This window comes from Corvus brachyrhynchos, unplaced genomic scaffold, assembly GCF_000691975.1.
Source record: "Corvus brachyrhynchos isolate BGI_N302 unplaced genomic scaffold, ASM69197v1 scaffold59, whole genome shotgun sequence".
NCBI lineage: Eukaryota > Metazoa > Chordata > Aves > Passeriformes > Corvidae > Corvus > Corvus brachyrhynchos.
The window spans coordinates 5,750,144-5,763,330 of NW_008246054.1; the positions used below are offsets into that span (position 1 = coordinate 5,750,144).

The following is a 13,187-nucleotide window of genomic DNA, read 5'->3' on the forward strand; positions in this document are numbered from 1 at the left end:
GAAGAAGTGACCCGTGGTGTGGGGAAAGTGCTCCCGGTGGCAGCAGTCTGACTTCCATGTGTACTAGCAACTGGAGAAACAATTCTGACTCTTCTAGGCTTGTTTTCTCTGTTACTTTCCATAACAGGATTAGTTCCTCTCCACTCCCATTCTTGGGGTAGGAAAACTCAGTTTCACCTACACTCCTTTGAGCAGGCTCAGCAGCAACTGTAATCAGACATGAACATGCCTACAGTGCTAGGAGGACAAGGGTGTAAGAAGAATAGACATTCTCAATGGAAACTGGAACTGGAAATAAAACACACTGAGACAACAGACAACATGCTGTTGGAAGAAAACAGCTGAATAAAGAGATGCCATAGAATGTAATGTCAGCCACAAGGTGTTATCAAGGAAATTCAGGCTAGAGAATTGCTAGTAAATAATAACAATAATAAAAAAACCCAACAAAACTATCCATACACTAAATGCTTTATTCCAGGATCATTTTTAAAAGGCAACAGACACTCCATACTCCTCCAGTAAGTGAAATGAAGAGCTGAGTATCTGTCAATGAAGATTTTGCTATTCCTGCTTTTTCAGTCAGTCTTTGTTCAACAATAGTAAACTGGTTTTTTACTTGTCTTGGGTATATTTACTGCTGTGTATCCCTGTTACATACAAAATATGTCTGTATAAGTGCCATAGATTATAATCAACTTCCTGTTTTATGCCTCCCATTGTAATGAGAGGCAATGTATTACAAATCAATAGAAATAGAAGAGTGTGAGGGATGCCAAAAGTAGTTCTGGAATGTATTACTTAGAACACAGACACATCTAAATATACTACACCATAATACTTCAAACACAAGGAAGCACTTGAAGACAGCTAAATTACTTTATCTTCCACTAAATCACCTCTTGCACTGCAGTGCACAATCTATCAATAGGCTCACTATTTGGGTTAATGAGCAGATAAGACACGGCAGACATTTAGACAAGTGAAGTTCAGAGCAGATTTTTCATTGTGTTGTCCACACTCAGCATTAAGAATTTGCTGCTGAGAAACCAAAGCACACCTTGAGCAGAATTAGACTTCATGCTCAAAAATTTCAACCCAGTGAGTCTTTAATCTGTGACCTGAGACAGCCCATGCTATCCACAGTTACCTTGGAGACGCTGGGATTGGAAATGCTGTTACAAGAGAGCTGCAAGACTTCTCCTCAACATGTAGCCTCTTCAGGCACTAGGAGGAGAAAGAAAAATACAGTGGGCCATCTTCTGAAATCACCAAGTCTAACCTGAACACCTGAATCCAACTTTTCTCCTCTGTCAGGATCCAGCATAACCATAGACTAGTTCTTGCAGATGGTCATTGCCTCTGCTTGGAGGTAAGTAGCATAGAAAGAGATTATCTATGAGCACACAAAACTATTTCCACAATAATTTTTATAGGGTCAAATCTTTTAAAACAAACACTTTTAAAAGTCTAGGATAGAACATTTCCTTCCTAGAAAATGGCATTTTCTAGGAAGACTCTATTCAAGTCTTCTATTCAAGAGTCACAATGATCAAAGAATGCAGTCCCCTCTATCACAAAAGTCAAATGAGAAAGGGTAAAATATGGTAGAACAGGTCATTTTACTGCTCAAAGCAATTTTCCTGCTCCTTCCTATCAGAAAAGTAGAGCTGCTCTTGGTTTTGCCCAGTTTCTTTAATGACAAAGAACCTCATCCACTCCTGAAAGCCTGCTGACCCTCCTTCCCTACTTCCTCTGTGCAGTCTGTTCTGTACTCTTGCCTTGAACTCCCAATGCTGACCTACCTCCCATTTTGCTTCTCCAAGAAAAGCAAGTTATAATTTAAAAAAAAGAGGGGGGGGAAAAAAGTGCAACTCTTTTTGAGGACTCCATGCCAAAATGGCTCACTAGATTCTGAATCCCTGGAGATCAGCCTGCTAACGAGGCACCTGCCTAAAGTATAGTGAATTTCTTCAGTAATAAGTAAAGAGGAACAGAGCCTTGAAAGCACACCAGCCAGCAAAGACAACTCTCCCAATTAGCCCAGATGGTTACCGGAGAATCTGCAGGAGATGGCGTTGATTCCTTGGTATTGGCCATCAGAAAAAGGCGTGGAGGCTTGGGTGGTGCTTCATCAACAAATGTAAGCTTAGCCACAGGGAAGTCACTGCATTTGTAAGACAGAATTGAAGGAGATTTTGCCTTAGGGCAGAGCATTGTACACAGACACCTTTGCATCACCTCTGCTGTGTTAGCTCAGTCCAAATCACTGGACAACAGAACTCCCTGACTCACACAAAGAGTCTCTGAAGTACCAACAAGACATACTCTCTCCTAAATTAATTAAAAGCTGGTTAGACTCACATTCCAATACTGGCTCTCTGATGCTATAAAATTAATGAAACACAGGTATATAGAAATAAGTCAAGAATTTAAAGGAAATCTTGCTTTTAAAAGCAACACAGTAGCTGAGTCTTTTTTTTTTTTTTCTTTCCTAGGTCCTGTGCATCAGTGGGAATTAGCTTTTTAGAGAAGAACTGATCCAATTTAAAAAAATTTATTTTGGGGGAAATTTTCTTCTATAGCACATTCAAAATCTCAGCTATGTCCATTCTGAGTGCTACTTTACTCATGAAAGCAGAGTGCATTTTTATCACAACAATCACATGCTGACCTGGCATAGATCAGCTTTGTACTGGTGAAGACATTTAATGAATGGAATTTTCTTTCCTTTAGAGCACAGAAACTGTACATCTTTTTTTTTTAGACAGATACATTTTTGTCATCAGCATCTTCCTCCACCTCAGTGAGGTGCAACAGAATTTTAAGATCTACCCTACACCCATTCCAGAGTGTTACACAACAACACTCACAACATCACTTACCTATTCAATTTGGATACTGAATCACCATGACTTTGTGGGGAAACTGGAGGAAAGTCTGTGTGATTGGGATCATTAAGTGGGGGACTCAGAGTGCTGATGGAACTACAGGGAGGGAGGAAACTCATCATCAGGCGACCCCAAGCTGCAACATTCATGTTCATTTGAGGAGCTCGGAGAAATTCCTTCCCTGAAGGAGTCAGAGTCAAAACACCAGTGAGATTACAACACACAAATTATAGTCTCATGTAGTGTTAAACTATAGTTTTCAACCAAACACCCAGAGGTTACCCCAAAAGGGTAGCTCACCCTTGGGAGAAGGGGCTTTTCTTCAGGGAATGAAGATTAATAATGATGATGATGAAACAGATCTGCTATTTCATCTAAGTTCAGCTCCATATAATATCATAACAATCCTCAAGTTGAAACTGAATAGAACTTTAAAAATTGATTTTACTTCAAGTCAGGTTTTCTTCTCTTTCAACACTACATTTTAATGATGCAGCCTGTTAACAGGAAGTTTCTAAAAATGTGTTAAAAAGAGTAAAACATTTGGGATATTTTCATTATTTTTACTACATCCTGAAGAGTAGAAATATAAAATCTCATTTATCCCCAGTGTCACAAAAGCTCAGTATGTAAAGTTTCACCTTATTCAGCTTCACAAGAAAGAATTTGCAGAGAAATAAGAAAGTATGCAAGTTATTCCAGTCCATAAATCTCATAAATCTGAGATGCCAGCTCTAGAAACTTGATAGACAGTCAGTAGCCTGTTCATGTTACAGTGTTCTGTAATTCAGAGTTTTCCAGGAAACCTTCCAACATCTGTTCATCAGTAACAGCATGGCTGGTTAAATTAGTACAGTTTGAGTCCTGGATCTTCTCATAAAATTGTGGAATGGTTTGGATTGGAATCTTAATGATTTGTATTGGGATCTTAATGACCATCTAATTCCAACCCCTTGCCATGGGCAGGAACACCTTCCACTATCACAGGTTGCTCCAAGCCCCATTCAACCTGGCCTTTGACTCTTTCAGGGATGGGGCAGCCACAGCTTCTCTGGGCAACCTGTGCCTCACCACCCTCACAGGGAACAATTTCTTCCCAATATCCCATCTAATCCTGCCCTGTCAGTGGGAAGCCATCCTCCCTTTGTCCTGACACTCCAGATCCTTGTCCAAAATCCCTCTCCAACTTTCTTGGAACCTCTTTAAGGCACTGGGAGAGGCTCCAAGGTCTCCCCAGAGCCTTCTCTGAGCTGAACAGCCCCCATTCTCTCAACGTGTCTCCAGAGCAGAGGGGCTCCAGCCCTCTGAGCATCTTGGTGGCCCTCCCTGCTCCAAGAGGTCCATGTCCTTTTTATGCTGGAGGCCCCAGAGCTAAGAAGTCTGTTAAATAACTAGCAATTAAATCCTCCCAGCAATGTTAATTGTGAGTAGCAACACCACAATACCACATTACAGATGGTGCTGCAGCCAGGCTGCCTGGCCCTTGTGACTGAACAAACTTTCACATACACAGTAATTATCCAGAGTTCAACATCTCTCAGATTGAGTAGGACAGGAGAACCTGCTTCTGCAAACCCCTGCTCTCACTCTGGACAGTCACTTCTCCAGCACCTCACCTTTCTGTTTGGGAAAAATGCGCTTCTGTCGCTGCAGTTTTGGCTTCCTCTCAATGACAGGATTACAGAACATCACCTGTCAAAGAAACAAAAGGGATTTGTCAGGATTCTCCATTTAAATTGTAAACCCAAATTTTCACACATGCCTGTTTTCTCATCAAATTCTCCATTCCTATCTGTTTGGTAAGTTTTGAGTCACTCCCAGACTCCAGACTCTCTTATTACAGATTCGCCCTATAATCAGCTGCTACTTCAGTTGTGGGTTTAGAGGTTGAAATTATCTGCTACCTGAAATTCAGAAAACTCTCAGCGTCACTTAAAGCACGTTACCTGCTGGATCCCAGAATTAAGACCAATTTGTATCCCCCAAAAACTTTATCTAATTTGTGAAGCCATGCATGCAGAACACACCCATGTGTAGGATAACAGACATAGTGGTTCATGGCACAGAAGTAAAAACAAAAAAAACCAAAACCAACTGCCACAAACTAACCACAAAAAACAAGAAGGCAGGGAGAGGAGGCAAATTTTGGTATATGAGGTCCAGATCCTACTTGGGAATGTTAACCACAGGAACTTTCATCACAACACAAAGGAGAAAATACTGCGGCTTTTAAGGGATTATCGAGATAATCTCTACATTGATGGTACTTCAAACTATTATTAGCCTCAGAAAGATGATAAAATAAGCATAGCCAGAGGGAGTTTGGATCTCTGATTCTAAAGTCCCTCTGATTCAGTCCTGATCATTAAGTCATACGTTTAATTAAAGTGCCACAGATGACTCATAATGAAAGCAAATAAAAATGAACTGATTTCACAGCACACACACACATAATTACAGCGGAGCAGCTGAAGAGTCACTCCAGGCTGTGGCACGTGCACATCTATTGTATCATGTTGTTCCTTATTCTTATATGGGCTATTGATGCAAGAGGGTTTCAGGTATCACTCTACCCTTCTAGATTATTGCTCCTTCCATTCCTTGTATTCTGGGTTGAAAAACTGCTTTCAGGGCAGACACCTTAAACAGACAGAATTCTCTGAAAAGGAAACAAAGCTTACATTTATACCTCTGCAAAAAGCATTCCTTGGGGCTCCAGCGAGAGGCACATCCCATGACGTTCATTATCAAGAAAATCATCCAAACGTAAAAACTTCACTGCACAGAGTTCTCTCCAATCTCTCCAATAAATCGCAATTTCTAGCTCACGAGACTGGTGGGATGAGTGAATGGTGGGGGAGAAAACAAAGGCAGAATAGTTACATACTGCTCCATGCTCTGGAAATGACACATGCATTTGTAAAAAAATAAAAAATCAGTTAACTAAAGAGTATGCATAAAAAACTTCTTTAGTCCTTCTGTTCCCTGCTTTTGATGTTTTTTGATCTTAGCTACAGACCTTCTTGGAGGTTGCTCTCTTGACTCCCCATTTAGAAATCCCTAAGAGCCATTTTGCTGATAAGATGAAATAAAACTGCTCAGATAAGGAGAGAAGGACAACAGATGCTGTTCAAGCTGAATCTCTGGCAGAGATGCTCTGCCTTCAGGGGAAGGCTGAGCTAACTGGCACATCAAAGGACATGGGGACAGCAGCAATACGGGGTTGAGCTAAGTGGAATGGCAGCTAAACAAGCAAATCAGGTAAGGTTAAATGGAAAAACAAACAGCACATGAATCTGGGGCAGACCTACCCGGTCCAGCTCAATGACAAAGCTCTGGTCCCATGCCTGATTATTAACTGGTCCCCAGTTTGTTTGGCCAACCACTTTATTGTCCACTTTGAGCACAGCAAGGACCTCATCTGCACAAAGGAGGAAACATGGATTATAACCTTTTACCAAAGAAAATCTCTCATGCTGAAGGTGGACATCCCAACCAATTTCCAGAGAGTCCTAGGAGGACCAGGCATAATGCAATTCATTCTCTCTCTTAGTTTTGCAGCGATCAGGTTTCTTATAACAACACTCATACCAGGCTGACCCAGTGAGAAGCCCCCTTGCTCCAATATGCCACCAGCAGGTCAAAAGGGAACCCTGTACTCACTACATGGCTCTTCATTCCGGTATTTTCCTGCAACACCACGGCCATGGATGCCCAGGCCAACTCGTGTCCGGGAAAGGGACCTCAAATCACTTGGACTGCCACAGATGGGAGAAGAACTGGTCATTCGGGAACGTCCTGGAACATTTTCCAATAGATCCTGACACCCCATCAGTCTCACTTCCAGTGTTCCTGAGGAATTTTAGGAGAACAAGGAATATTATTATGTAAGAGATAAAGTGATTCCAGTCAGCCTGCCCTCAAAGTGGTCCCAGAATTCCTCAGATTCATGATTTCGTAGTTAACAGTTTAAATTGACTCCAGATTAATAAACTGCAAGTCCGTGTGCTCAGAAAGCTCTGCCTGGCCCAGAAGACAGAAGTCCAGCTCCTAGAAAATCCAATGTCCATATAACAATGATGAGAAGAAATAGAATTCATTTTTCTCCTGACAACTACATGTCATGCAGGTTTTCTTTACCTGTAAGGGCTGTAGGTTTGATGACTGAAGTGGGTTGGATGCTGCCATGCTGGGCTCCCAGGGAGGAAGTGTTAACTAGCTCCTGTTTGATGAGTGCTCTTTTTGGGTGATCAGGTGAAAGCTGACTGAGCTGACGTTCCAGGGAGAAGCGCAGCAGATCAATCTTCTGAGAGGACTCTTGCAAACGACCCTGAGCCTACCAGTATGGAGGAGAACAGAACACAGGCAGAAATTTTTCATGTAGAACCTCAGACCAGAGGTCTTTATGAACTAGAGTAAGCTTAGAAAAACCCCAACAAGACAACATCTTGCTAATACAGGACAAAGATGAAATATTTTCCCATAGAGCTTGAACCCCCATCAGTATCACTTCTGAGGTTCCAGAGGAATTTCACCAAAGCAAGGAATGCTATCCCTAGAAGGGCAGGTGATCCCAGTCTGTCTCCACAGACAGACAGGAAATTCCTAAATTAGTAACGTGATTAACCCTGCTCATTCATGCTAAATCACTAATGTGGGGGCATGAAACCACCCTCTCAAGAAGGCCTGAGCAATGTCTGCTTACCTCAGCCAAAAACTTGCGATCCTGTACCCGACTCCCCCCCAGGATCTTCAGCACATTTTTTGCCCCCTCCGCTACAGCAGCCTCAATGCGCAGGTGATGCCTCAGCTCCTCAATACGCAGCTCCAAAGCACTGATGGTGGTCCCCATCCTCACTGGCCATTTGGGAGGTAAAACATGGTGTCATGGTTTAGCATAGTTTGGGTTTTTAATTAAGGAGGGGTTCCATCATTTCAAAGACGAAAATCAACCAAGTACTGTGGATCTTAGGGCTCTGTCTGCATCTGTTGTGGGCGGTATCAGTTACTTAAAGCATGTTACCTGCTGGATCCACTGTATCTTCCATCCCTCCTGCTGACTGAGATACTTTCACAATGTGCATGCGGATTATTTCAATCTTTGTCTTGCTGTCCTGGAGCATCTGCTGAGCTGTAGCCAACAGCTTCCGCTCCTGCCAAAAGGAATCAGATGCAGAGAGAGAACCATGATCACTAAAAATGGGTGATGATGATATGCTCACATATGAGGGTGAGGTGGTACTTGCACAAAGGGTCATAACTGACTCTGAAATGGAATACACAAGTGGTTATGTAAAGGAGGCACCACTGAGGATCAAGGACTCTGAGATCACAATCTCCATTCGCAGAGGGAAAGGACAGGTCAAGGACATGCCCAGTTAATACCAAACCCTGCAGTCACAGACTTGTTATTCCCTGGTTAACTGTGCTTACAGTGTTCTGTGAGCAGAGGTTTTGAACAAATAAAAATATCACAGCCCTCTTACACAGCTGGTCTTACTGAATTAAGCTTCATAATAAGCTTGAATTTGAAACGTTTTAAATTCTCTTTTGACTTTTAAATATGATGATGCCAAACTCAAAAAATGAGATGAATGTGAATCCAGTAAACCTCTGAAAATTTTTCTCACATAAAGAGATACCACATGCTGTGCTTTATCCTGAACAACTCGGTGATATCAAAACATCACACCAACTAACTGAGTTACAACATCAATGCTTTCTTAGCTTTCTTTCCTCATCAGTGACTTAATGTACCTCTTATACCACCCTTATGTGCTGTCATTATGCTGAGACTCAAAGTACAGAGCTAGGATTCAGGCAAACAAACTTTGCAAACTAATTTCTCTCCCACATCAATTATCGGAGAGAGATTTGTGTATGGACTTTAAATACAAATTCTGATCCAGTAATCCATGTTCCCAAATGGCTCTTTATTCCTGCTTACCTTGGATGTTGAATACATTTGGATCATGTTCTCAGCTCCTTGTTTCACTTTCATTTCAACATGCAGCTGCTTTTTCAAAGCTTCCACCTTCCTTGCCATGGGGTCTGGGTTTCTTTCCCAGAGGCAGGGATCTGGAGATACAGATCCATCTGCACAAACAACACAATCAATACCATTAGTCATCTTGTCTAGTTTCATTTCACTGGGTTATAGATTTCCTCTGCAAAGGAAAGTTAGGCTATAAAATAGGGTAGAAAAAGGTCTTGTCTACAAAACTGACTGGGAAACACTTTCAAATGAAGCTCAAGCTCCTATCTGTAAATATTTCTTAATTTATCAATGAACCTGTCCTAACAAGCACTCTTCCAATTTTATACTGATTCATCCTGTAAAATACTTGGATGTTCAACTGCCCAGAAACTCTATTCAAATCTCCTCAATTCCACCTACAACCTACTCCTAAGTATTGCCCATGCCCACCACTCTCAGCTGATTTTCTCCCTACATCTCCTTTCACCTTTATTGCCCCATTCTGAACTTTTTACACCACAGATTATTTCATCAGCTAAATACCAAGAAGCTCCCACTACTCATGAGCCCTCGATAGACAACTATATCAATTCAGTATCTATAGAGACTGAAGCACTGTAACAGAATTTTCCAGTCAATCATGATCCAAGACCTACCTGTCGTACCCTCCTCTTTGTCTGTTATCACAATCCTTGCATTGAGCTCCTGAAGTTCCCAATGCAGCTGCTCCAGTTTTCGGTTGGAAGATTTCAGCACGTGCTCGATGTGAACGAGATTCTTTCTGTCCGTTGTCGCTTTGCGCAGGTTTTCTGCTCCCTCTTTAATCTTCAGTTCTTTCTGTATAGCCCGGCGAAGCAGTTCCTTCTCACCCTCCAGTTTCTGCTGGAAGCTTGGATCCATTAAGTTCACTCCATTGCCCAGCTGCAAGAGAGAGCTGCCCTGCAGCCCAAGAGCATTGAGCAAGAGGATTTCAGAGATAACACGTGTCCAAACGTTTTTACAACACAGCAGCAATATCCTCATAAGATTCCACTCCTTCATTTCACTCAGAAATTCTGAAGTCAATCTTTTCACCAATTTTTCAAGAAGACAAACCTACGTTTCAATTGCAGAGGACAGAACACAACTTTGATCTTAACATGCCTTAATTTGGTTTTAAACCATAATGGAGAAAAACCTTCATCTTACTCGTCCCCTTGTTATTTAATGTCTACACACATCTTTGTTCTTCAAGTATCAAAGCCCAGCCAATATTTGCTGTTGTTCTGATCAACATTAACTTTTACCAGTATGATGTTGTAGATACAGATTTTTATCTGATTATGCCTTGATGCTGACTGCTCAAAGACACATCTCAGCTAATCTGTTAGAGCTTTTAGGAATGCCACAAGCATGTGTTAACCCTCAGCTGTTGTCTCTGAAGAAGAAATATGCAAGCCCTACAGCTGTTTCTACAAATGAACAAGCAAAAGAGTAAGTCTGACTGTCTGCTGTGCCTGGAAAGGTGAGCAGTATCTCGATCTCTGTTCTCTAAATGCCACGTTAAACACTGATTATTTTGAGCAGCATTAGTGGCATTCACGCTTGTCCTGGGCTTTGTTTTACATAATTTCCAATACTACTTGTTCTAGTGATATGTGGCTCAGCAACAGCTCTGGACAGAGCTGCTCTGTCACAGACTCTGCTCTGCCCAAACTGGGTATGTCCAGAGTTTTATCTCACTGCCCAAATAAACACTGGATTCAGACAGGAGCTGCAAAGCATCCCTAAGGGTGCTACCCAACACCAGAACAGATTCAAGCAAGAGCTTGTGCTTCTCTCTTCAACAGGAAGAGGAGCTCTAAGGCATGCAATGGATGCATTCATAACCTCACATTAATGACTCACACCCATTGCTTAAATGCAAAAGAAATGGTCAAACACTGCTACAGTAACTGGCTCAACATCAGAGAGCACATCAGTGCCTAAAGACAGGGTTCGGGAATCCCAACTTGCTTTCACACTGTGTCACTGGTTGACCACATTTCCAACAACAAACCACACTGGCTTTCTGTTACTCATGTACATTAATACACTTCCAGAGTGTGCTGTGCATCCAAAGCCTCCTCCAGAAACAATTACTTAATCAAAGACCCAACCAAACACCCTTGATAAGTTTTTGCTACAATTTCAGTCCAATAGTACATAGAAAAAGGGAAAAAATCCATTTTAAAAGTCGGCCTAAATCCAAGCTTTGGCCACAATAGCCAAAATAGGAGTTGGTCAGATTGGTAACAAAACAAAAAGGTTCATATTAACATCCTGATTCCAGGAAGTTCTCGCCCAATTAGTAAAGCCAGGAACTAAGCCAGAGCTTTGAAAAACATCCAAAGTTTTGTGAGGAAGAACTTGAATCACGGAGTTCCTGAGTCACAGGCAACCTTTACCAGCCCTAAGCTGGAAAAATCAAAAAGTTCTTTATCCAGCCTGGAGCAAGTTACTAAAAGGAGTTTGATTGGCACAATTCTCATTTAAATAACTAATAAAAGCACATAGATTCATCTTCTATCCAAACTGTGCAAATGGGTGTAAGAAATTCCCCCCCTGAATCCACTCAGAGCAAAGGAATGAGCAGTGGTACAACAGTAATACCAATAAAAGGTGCTGAATATGAAGCTGTGGGTATTGATTCAGAGAACAGATACAGTTTCAGCAGTTCTCAGGTCAATTTTCCTCCCCATCAGTCTCTGCCAAAAGCTAATCTGAATATCAGTTAATGCAGCCTAAATTTCGAAATATATTTAGAATGTAACCATGACGTGTTTCACTTCCCCATCTTCCCCTCTGTGGATCAGAGGGTGCCATAATGTCAATGTTGTTTGCACCAGGAAGATAAAATACTCCATTTTTGAGAAGCATGGGAAAGACAAATTTGCATTTGGGTTGATCCATTTTGCCTTCTGGCTCAGGAATTTCAGTGGGGTGTCAGGACACTGCCACAGCCTGTGCTGCAGCTGTTCTTGGGTTCCCTGGGAAGATCATTCTCCAACACAATCCTGAAACGCATTTACAGCTTGCAGAGAAATACCCAAAGTAGCTCAAATTGGATTGCTTTTGGCATTTGTAGTGAGGCTGCCGGAGCTCACCCAGGGCTTCTGCTAGGCTTGTGTCATGCTGAAGTGTCCAGACTGCTTTCTAACTAGCAAAAATTCCAGCAGTATCAGAGCTACACTTAATCCTTTGGATTGCAGCCAGGGAGATCCCATCCCATCAATTATGCCCAGTTTGGAAATGAGTTTCACCTGCACAAAGCCCAGAGCAGACCTGGCCTTTACACTTTCACTACTAACACAGAAATTTATTTATAATTTGATTTAATAAGCCAGTGGTGAGGATGCCATCCTCCCTGCAGCCCAAACATTCCCAGGACTTCTTAAATCCCATCTTTCACAGCAACTTTGTGCCATAGGGATGAGGCCCACGTCGGGGAGCCTTGTGCCAGCCACATTCATGCCTTACAAGAAAAAGCCACGGCTAACGTAGGAAAAGGGCACTTGTGGTCCTGCCTGGAGCCCTCCCAGCTCCAAGGCTGAGGGTGGGAAGCAGCGAGCCGAGGAAGCACGGGAATGGGAAGAACCCGGTCGGGCGGCAACCAGCGCTCTTTGTGTCGGTCTCTCTGTCCCTTCTTTCCCAGATTAGGCTTGAAACTTTCGTCTCAAGGGAAGAGGGCAGGACATCTCCCCTTCTCCGGGGAGCTTGCTCCAGACACGAATGTTTTCCCAGCACGGAGCCTGGCTGCCCTCCCGGCCCCGCGCCAGCCCTAGCAGCCGCCTCGCCTCCCACACCTCCTCGACACCGAGAGATTTCCTCAGCGGACACCAGCTTGGCCCGAACTCCATTTCCCTGAGGCGAAGAGGGACATTTTTAGGGGATCTCACCAGCTTCCCACACCCTCTCCCACTTCCTTGGGGCGCGGCCATGCGAGCGGAGGGGGAGCGGCGTGAAGCCCCTCACCGCAGCCGCCTCTGCGGGGGCTCCCGGCGGAGCGAGACACAGGATTTTCCCGGCGGGGGATGAAGGGAGGGACCCCCAAAGGGCACAGGGACTCCCAAAGGGCGCCGGACCGCAGTACTTTCCTGGCGGGGGGATGGATGGAGGGACCTCCGAAGGGCGGAGCGGTGCTTTCCCGATGAAGGACCCCCGAAGGGCGGAGCCGGGTGCGGTGCTTTCCCGGCGGGGGATGGATGGAGGGACCTCCAAAGGGGACAGGGAACCCCAAAGGGCGCGGGAGCCGCCCTCCCTCAAGGCGTAGCTCGCCCCGCTGTCACCCCCAAGCCCTC

General features: G+C 43.4%; 1 protein-coding gene across 2 annotated transcripts in view; it reads right to left on the reverse strand.

The window, feature by feature from the left end:
* The window catches only part of PKN3 (protein kinase N3), an 18,816-nt gene extending 5,701 nt beyond the window's left edge, over positions 1 to 13,115 (reverse strand). Inside the window, exons 1-12 of one of the 2 annotated variants that reach the window (XM_017745443.1) lie at positions 9,525 to 13,110; positions 8,839 to 8,987; positions 7,915 to 8,044; positions 7,597 to 7,748; positions 7,032 to 7,227; positions 6,555 to 6,743; positions 6,203 to 6,312; positions 5,581 to 5,724; positions 4,508 to 4,583; positions 2,886 to 3,072; positions 2,056 to 2,167; positions 1,151 to 1,227 (exon numbers count right to left, since the gene is read on the reverse strand). In XM_017745443.1, the coding sequence (XP_017600932.1) occupies positions 1,151 to 1,227; positions 2,056 to 2,167; positions 2,886 to 3,072; positions 4,508 to 4,583; positions 5,581 to 5,724; positions 6,203 to 6,312; positions 6,555 to 6,743; positions 7,032 to 7,227; positions 7,597 to 7,748; positions 7,915 to 8,044; positions 8,839 to 8,987; positions 9,525 to 9,909 (1,907 nt within the window). In that variant the 5' untranslated portion in view covers positions 9,910 to 13,110. Of the gene's footprint in view, positions 1 to 1,150; positions 1,228 to 2,055; positions 2,168 to 2,885; positions 3,073 to 4,507; positions 4,584 to 5,580; positions 5,725 to 6,202; positions 6,313 to 6,554; positions 6,744 to 7,031; positions 7,228 to 7,596; positions 7,749 to 7,914; positions 8,045 to 8,838; positions 8,988 to 9,524 lie in introns of both variants that reach the window. The other variant, XM_017745444.1, reaches the window with a different exon arrangement.
* Between the last annotated feature and the right edge of the window lie 72 nt (positions 13,116 to 13,187).